Genomic DNA, 8,478 nt, shown 5'->3' with positions numbered 1-8,478 from the left:
AGGTCCAACACTACGAGCTCCACCATTTCTCAGATGCCAGCGTGTCCGGCTATGGAGAGTGTTCGTACCTCCGAGCTGTAAGTGCATCAGGGGCAATTCACTGCTCCTTAGTCATGGGAAAGGCAAGAGTTGCCCCAACTAAGGTCACAACCATACCAAGACTCGAGTTGTCAGCAGCAGTGGTAGCTGTCCGCATCAGTGATGTACTCAAGAAAGAACTTGATGTGGAATGCCAACAAGAATTATTCAGGACTGATTCAAAGGTTGTCCTTGGATACATCAACAATGAAGCCAGAAGATTTCATGTGTTTGTTGCAAACCATGTGGAACGCATCAAGCAAAGCACAGAGTCTGCACAATGGAGGTATGTGGCTTCTGAAGATAACCCTGCAGATCATGCCTCCAGAGGTCTCACAGCACAGCAACTTCTAGTCTCAAATTGGTTCACAGGCCCAGACTTCCTTTGGCAGAAAGAGCTCCCAAGTGGAGAAGTCAAGGTGGGAGAGATCGTGAGTAGTGACCCGGAGCTTAAGAAGGCCCAGGTTCATGATACCCAGGCAAACGAAGTAAAGTCGCTACTGGATCACTTTCACAAGTTCTCAGACTGGTCAAGAGTTGTTAAAGCCTTTGCCAGACTCAAGCGCTTTGCAAAGGAAATTAAAGGTCTCAAGCCAAGGTCCTGCAAAGCCACAAGCTTAGAGGAGAGGAGAGATGCAGAGCTGACCATAATCAGGATGGTTCAAGAAGCAACACTCTCTCAAGAGATAAAAGGCCTTCAGCATCATAAGGAGATACAAACCAAAGACAAGTTGAACAAGTTGAGTCCATTTCTGGATGACCAAGGTATCCTCCGAGTTGGAGGTCGCTTAACTCATGCCGCTCTACATCCCCATGTGAAGCATCCAGCGATTCTCCCAAAGGACAGTCACTTGTCAACACTACTTGTTAAGCATTATCACGAGAGAGTGCACCATCAAGGAAGAGGAATGACCATGAATGAGCTCCGATCAAATGGCATATGGATTCTAGGATGTAGTAAGGCAGTTTCATCCCATATGTACAAGTGCACCAAGTGCAGGAAGTTCAGGAGAGGCACTGAACAACAAAAAATGGCAGACCTCCCTGAAGAGCGAACGGAAGCAACCTCTCCATTACTTACTGCGGTATGGACTGTTTCGGGCCATTCTATGTCAAGGAAGGAAGAAAAGAGCTTAAACGCTATGGGCTCTTATTTACTTGCATGTGCTCCAGAGCAATTCACATCGAAATGCTTGATGACTTAACCACAGATGCTTTCATCAATGCTCTGCGTTCATTCATTGCCATTCGTGGATCAGTGCGCCAGATAAGATGTGATCAAGGGACAAACTTTGTTGGTGCTAGACGGGAGCTTGGTGAAGCATTGAAGGAGATGGATCAACGGGAACTGAAAGAACTGGGATGTGAGTTCCTCATGAATACCCCAGCTTCAAGTCATATGGGTGGTGTTTGGGAGAGACAAATTCGCACCATCAGAAGTGTCTTGACGTCCATTCTAGAGCATTCAGCTAAACAGCTTGACTGTTCTTCCTTAAGAACATTTCTGTACGAAGTCATGGCGGTTGTGAACAGTAGACCTCTGACCACAGATCATCTGAATGATTCATCCAGTCCAGAACCCTTGACACCAAACCACATCTTGACCATGAAGTCCTCAGTCATCCTGCCACCTCCTGGAAGGTTTGAAAGGGAAGATCTTTACCTTCGCAAACGATGGCGTCGAGTTCAACTCCTGTCTAATAACTTCTGGGCTCGGTGGAAGAAGGAGTACCTCCTTAATCTCCAACAAAGACAAAAGTGGATCAAGGACCGCAGAAATGCCAAGGTAAATGACGTTGTCATTCTGCAAGACAATACTTTACCACGTGGCCAATGGAAGCTGGCCAGGGTTGTGGAAGTGTACCCGGAAGGGATGGAAGAGTGAGAAGGCTCAAGCTGCTTATCAGCGACTCTACCCTGGATGGAAAGGGAAAGCGCCTCGCTAAACCTGTCTACCTCGAAAGGCCTATTCACAAGACGGTGTTGTTGTTGGAAGCAGACTAAGACGCTGTACAGTTACTTTCACTCACACTCTGCACTTAATAGGTCTAAAACAAAATTGTTTGTTTACATTAATGTTATAAAGAGTTTGGGTTTCTAAAAATGTTTATGGAAATCACAGGTGATTTGGTGGGAGTGTAACTGTCTGCACTCTGTTGTTTATTTTGTTCCACGTTGTACTTTTGGTTCCTACCTTTTATGTGCAACATTAATTAGGGCGGAACTAATCTGCTGTGTTTTGGTGTTACACCTATTTAATCGACGCACTTGACGGTCGCAACTGCAGAGCAACGCAGGACGTTTAAACGGAAACTAAGAAAACCAAGGAAAATGCAGATAAAGTTATCAGCCCCTCTAGGTGACCAGCAGCCTACGAGGTACGTTTACGTGCTCGTTGTTTGTGTAGTTGTGTGCGGTTGAGCTGCAGGTTTTGTGTGTATGTATGCTATGCGCTAGCTTGTGCTACATGCTGTTGTTAGCTTGTGCTGCTTGCTGTGTGGGATATGTGTGCCGTTTATTGCTTGGTTGGCGGCATTAACAGTAATGACATATGCGTATATTACATGTTTGTTGTTGTTTACCTTTTGTATTTTTCTGTCTTGCAACCCAGTTCTCACGGGTTGGAATAGGTCCCAAGAAATAAACCCCGTATTTTTAAACAAGACCTCAGCCTCGTGTCATTGACTGGAGGGAGCTACACATTGCATGTAGTATATTTTACCTTCCAGGCATGACTGTGCTGTGGACGGTTTTCCAGGTCTGCTAACTTTACTGAGCCACGAACATTGCCTTCAGTAGAAGCTTCTGGATCGCGTCCTCCGAGTAAATCGCCAGAAGCGCTGACACATCCTCCTCACTCCACCGCTCCGATGATTTATTTAGTGTTGCTATAATAACTGCTTTCACAAAAGTAATCTCTTCGGGTGTGCTGCCCGAAGCGAGCAAATACAATGGCTGCTCTCGAGCAGGGACTGAAAAGCGGGTCAGATGAACTAATTTGAACTACTTTAGTTCCTGGGGCTTTTTGGTGTGAACGCAAATATATCGTAGTTCTGATGAACTATTGTGGGAAAAGTACTCCGGTGTGAACACGCTAATTGTCATTTCTAACCTGTAGCTCATGTGCATATTACAATAAAACCTTTGCATTTGAATATGATATACATGTAAATGGAATATAAAATAGAGGAGCTGCAGCTGTGATTGGTTCATTTAATCAAATTCACTTTATTCTCTCTCTGATCACTCTCTTATTTCTCTTCAGAGCCTGATGAGGTCAGACTGGTGGGAGGAGAGAGTCGCTGTGCAGGAACTCTAAGCGTGAAACATCGAGGAGAATGGAGACCAGTGTGGGACTATCCCTGGACCCTGAAGGCAGCAGCTGTTGCCTGCAGAGAGCTAAACTGTGGTTCTGCTGTTTCTGTAGGAGATAGAATATCCTCATTCAGACCTGTGTGGGGGATCCTGTCTGACTATGCTCAGTCTGGATCTGCTCTGAGGGAGGGTGCAGTATCAAGTTACTCTTCCAACTTCCTGACTCTTACCTGTTCAGGTAAGCTGCTTTGACTTTTTTCTCAAATTTGGATTTTTTCAATAAATAACAAAGAATAAAAGATAAAAAATAACATACAATACAAATAAAAAAAGTAACTGTTTCTTTACCTCAGTTTTATCTACTGTCCTCTCCAGACTCTGTCAGGCTGCTGAATGGGACCAGTCAGTGTTCAGGTAGACTGGAGGTGAAGTCTAACCAGTCTGACCCATCCTGGTCCTCAGTGTGTGAGGCTGACTTTGACCAGCAGGATGCTCAGGTGGTCTGCAGGCAGCTTGGCTGTGGGGCTCCTTCAGTCCTCCAGGGGGTGCTCTATGGAGAAGGGGAGGCTCCAATGTGGACCAAAGAGTTCCAGTGTGGAGGCAATGAGTCTGCTCTCCTGGACTGTAGCTCAGCCTCAGAGAGAAACACCTGCTCACCTGGCAGAGCTGTTGGCCTCACCTGCTCAGGTACAAGATGCAAAGGTTTTATTATCATATGCACATAAGTCATTTGCGCTGCAAGAAACTCTGGGGGCCCCAGGCAGAATACATGCCCCCAAACACATCCAGCACAACCGGGTCAAAGTTATGGGCCTAGGAAAATATTTCCCCAACAGCTGTAATTGGTTCATTTCATCAAACTCACTTTATTCTTTCTCTGATGACTCTCTTGTTTCTCTTCAGAGCTGGTCAGACTGGTGGGAGGAGAGAGTCGCTGTTCAGGAGCTCTGGAGCTGAAATATCACGGGGAATGGAGACCAGTGTGGGTCCCTCTCTGGACTCTGCAGGCAGCAGGTGTTGCCTGCAGAGAGCTGGACTGTGGCTCTGCTGTTTCTGTAGGAGATAGAAAGTCCTCATTCAGACCTGTGTGGGGGATCCTGTCTGACTGTGCCCAGTCTGTATCTGCTCTAAGGGAGTGTGCAGTATCAAGTTACTCTACTCTTCCAACTTCCTGACTCTTACCTGTTCAGGTAACCACCTTTGACATTTTTCTCACAATTTGATGTTTCCTCTAAATTTTGACTTTTTCCTCAAAAGGTAACTTTCTTTTTAGAATTAGATTGTTTTCTCCAAATATGCCTTATTTCTCAAAATGTGACTTATTTCTAACAGTTTTTTTTACTTTATTCTCACAATTTGACTTTTTCCTCCAAATTTTGACTTTTTCCTCAACATTTTTAACTTATTTTCCACATTGTGACTTTTCCTCGAAATTTGAATATTTCCTCAGAATAAAAAAAAGTTTTCTCCAAATTATTATTTTCTCCAAAGTTGACTTTTTTCTCGACATTTTACTTTTTTCTCAGAGTGTTTGACTTATTCTCTCAAATGTTGACTCTTTCCTCAAAATTCCTCATTGCCATTTCAAAATGTAACTTTTTTTGAGAATTAGATTTCTTTCTCCAAATTTGACTTATTTCTCAGAGTTTTTGACTTTATTCTCACATTTGGACTTTTTCCTCCAAATTTAACTTTTTTTTTAGAATTGGATTTTGTTCTCAAATTTTGATTTTTAAATAAATAACAAATAACAAATAAGAAAATGGAAATAAAAGATAAAGGATAAAATACAATAACAATTTAAAAAGTAACTGTTTCTTTACCTCAGTTTTATCTTCTGTCCTCTCCAGACTCTGTCATGCTGCTGAATGGGACCAGTCAGTGTTCAGGTAGACTGGAGGTGAAGTCTAACCAGTCTGACCCATCCTGGTCCTCAGTGTGTGAGGCTGACTTTGACCAGCAGGATGCTCAGGTGGTCTGCAGGCAGCTTGGCTGTGGGGCTCCTTCAGTCCTCCAGGGGATGCTCTATGGAGAAGGGGAGGCTCCAATGTGGACCAAAGAGTTCCAGTGTGGAGGCCATGAGTCTGCTCTCCTGGACTGTAGCTCAGCCTCAGAGAGAAACACCTGCTCACCTGGCAGAGCTGTTGGCCTCACCTGCTCAGGTAAAAGATGCAAAGGTTTTTATCATATGCACATAAGTCATTGGCGCTGCAAGAAACTCTGGGGGCCCCAGGCAGAATACATGCCCCCAACACATCCAGCACAACCGGGTCAAAGTTATGGGCCTAGGAAAATATTTCCCCAACAGCTGTAATTGGTTCATTTCATCAAACTCACTTTATTCTTTCTCTGATGACTCTCTTGTTTCTCTTCAGAGCCGGTCAGACTGGTGGGAGGAGAGAGTCGCTGTTCAGGAGCTCTGGAGCTGAAACATCACGGGGAATGGAGACCAGTGTGGGTCCCTCTCTGGACTCTGGAGGCTGCAGGTGTTGCCTGCAGAGAGCTGGACTGTGGCTCTGCTGTTTCTGTAGGAGAGAGAAAGTCCTCATTCAGACCTGTGTGGGGGATCCTGTCTGACTGTGCCCAGTCTGTATCTGCTCTGAGGGAGTGTGCAGTATCAAGTTACACTTCCAACTTCCTGACTCTTACCTGTTCAGGTAACCACCTTTGACATTTTTCTCACAATTTGACGTTTCCTCTAAATTTTGACTTTTTCCTCAAAAGGTAACTTTCTTTTTAGAATTAGATTTTTTTCTCCAAATATGCCTTATTTCTCAAAATGTGACTTATTTCTAAGAGTTTTTTACTTTATTCTCACAATTTGACTTTTTCTCCAAATTTTGACCTTTTCCTCAACATTTTTAACTTATTTTCCACATTGTGACTTTTGACTTATTCTCTCAAATGTTGACTCTTTCCTCAAAATTCCTCATTGCCATTTCAAAATGTAACTTTTTTTGAGAATTAGATTTTTTTCTCCAAATTTGCCTTATTTCTCACAGATTTTTACTTTATTCTCACATTTGGACTTTTTCCTCCAAATATTGACTTTTTCCTCCAAATATTGACTTTTTCCTCCAAATCTTTCCTCGAAATGTTACGATTTTTTTTTAAGAATTTCATTGTTTTCTCCAAATGTGGCTTTGTTGAGGTTTCAATATAGAGTTAAATAATTAAAACGAAAGTTCATATAATCAAATATAATCTTGTATGACCCACAATGAAAATGTATTATATTTCATGTTGTTCTATACTCACAATATATCCAAAATGTCAGTGCTTTGGAAAATGTAGTTTAAAGCCTCCTATAGTTTATCACTATGGGTGTCACTGTTTAGCAGAGGGGAGACAGTTGTCTTCACTCACAGCAGGCTGTAGAGAGGAGACCCCTGTCTCAACGGAAAAGTACTGGAGCCCCAAAATGTGTGTAGGCCATACCATAGGAGACAAGTTTGGATATTTTGTAAATTCTCTCAACTTGGTAAGTACTCCTAAAGAGATTTGAATATTACCAACGGAAGAGGGCTGTTGAATTTAATATCACAACTGAAGTGGGACAGTTGAAGAGATTTTAATGTATTTGATTTCACACCTGGTAGTCTATGAGGGTTGTCCTCTGAATTCCAGCGGAAGAGGTTTTTAATGCAACTGAAGAGTGACAGTTGAAGAAAGATTTACCAAAGAAACTAAGAAATGTAAAACTGTGAATTGAGGTTTTTGATTAGTAATTTACCACAGCATGAAATATTTGTGTATGATTGTCACATTGTAACGAGAGAAGGTAAAAACCCTGTAAAAGTGTGGACCATTTTCTTCAAATAAAATCATCCCACCCTTTTGGACTGGGATAATTTAAAATAATCTGCGTCCCCTGCTTTAAGGTAAGATTGCACAACTGCCACACTCACACTTAGGCAGGGCCACACCTCATTACAGATACCAGAATCCTATGGGATCGCTTAGACGGATTTAGTGCGTCGCCTGAATTGAAACAGCAGTTAATTGAACCTGGTTCTTCAGAAGTTAGTAGAGGTGAGACCTTGCTGATCAAGGTGGATCCGAGCCTGGCAGTAAACTTACATAGACTCAATAGCTTCTGTTAGGTCAATTAGTAAGTCTGATTAATTGCCAGAATAATTAATACAGGCCTGCCGACTCCAACAGCAGGAAACACAACAACAGTGAAATAAATATTATAAATATTCTGAAAGTAGAAATAAAATCACTGATCTGAACCCAACTGACTCTGCGTTGATGATTAAGTATTTTGCTTTACATACAAAAAACACGTTATCTTTTTGTAGTTTATTAAATATGTTTTGTGGCATTTAAAACATTTAATTTTGATGATTTTCGGGATAATATGACAATTATGTTTTCCTTGTTAATTGTGACATGGCCTTTTATTATTATTTTAGAGGGTGGAGGATGGGAGAGAGAGGAGGGAGAAGGAGATGCAGGAGATCAGAGAAGAGGTGGAAAAGGTGCTGAATAAAGACAGAAGAAGAGAGGATCGGAGGGTGACGAGGCAGGACAACAAGAGGAGCCACATGGTGAGACTTTTCTTGGATTCTACTCGTGTCTTTGAAGCAGGTTTTTGTGGAAAATTCAGAGGAAAAAAGTCAAATTCTGAGAAAACAAATAAGAAATCGGAGAAGAAAATCTAAATCTGAGTTTAAAGTCAAATTCTGCGATAAAAAACAAAATATGAGATAAAAGTCAAATTCTGAGTAAAAATTCAAGCACCAGTTCATTCAGGAAATATGTTTCTTCACAGTGCAAAATTATCACACTTAAAACATTTGTTCATGCGTCCGGATAGCTCAGTGGTTGGAGCTGGCCAATAGGTCAGAGCATGTGCCGACCTTTCACTGGAACACACTTTTATCAGAGTTTCCAAACTTTTAAGAGTGCATTGAAGACCTCCCTTTTTACCAAAGTCTTAAGTTAGAGCTGGCATTAAATGGTATTTATTTCATTTTATGGTACTTTATTTTATTGTTTTTTTTTTTTTTTTTTTTTGTGTCTTATTTTCTTTAGTTTTATTTCTATTTGTGTTTTACACAATATTGTCTTTCCATTTTG

At 41.8% G+C, this 8,478-nt stretch overlaps 1 protein-coding gene across 1 annotated transcript in view; it reads left to right on the top strand.

The window, feature by feature from the left end:
* The first annotated feature begins 3,307 nt into the window (after positions 1 to 3,307).
* LOC117497073 (scavenger receptor cysteine-rich type 1 protein M130-like) overlaps positions 3,308 to 8,478 on the top strand; it is a 37,209-nt gene continuing 32,038 nt past the window's right edge. The window contains exons 1-5 of the mRNA XM_034148946.1: positions 3,308 to 3,631; positions 3,769 to 4,080; positions 4,297 to 4,542; positions 5,244 to 5,555; positions 5,769 to 6,050. Of these exons, the coding sequence (XP_034004837.1) occupies positions 3,966 to 4,080; positions 4,297 to 4,542; positions 5,244 to 5,555; positions 5,769 to 6,050 (955 nt within the window). The 5' untranslated portion in view covers positions 3,308 to 3,631; positions 3,769 to 3,965. The remainder of the gene's footprint in view (positions 3,632 to 3,768; positions 4,081 to 4,296; positions 4,543 to 5,243; positions 5,556 to 5,768; positions 6,051 to 8,478) is intronic.

Source organism: Trematomus bernacchii, unplaced genomic scaffold, assembly GCF_902827165.1.
Source record: "Trematomus bernacchii unplaced genomic scaffold, fTreBer1.1, whole genome shotgun sequence".
In the NCBI taxonomy this organism is placed as follows: Eukaryota; Metazoa; Chordata; class Actinopteri; order Perciformes; family Nototheniidae; genus Trematomus; species Trematomus bernacchii.
The sequence above is the reverse complement of the archived record's forward strand: the minus strand, read 5'-3'. Positions and strand labels throughout refer to the sequence as shown.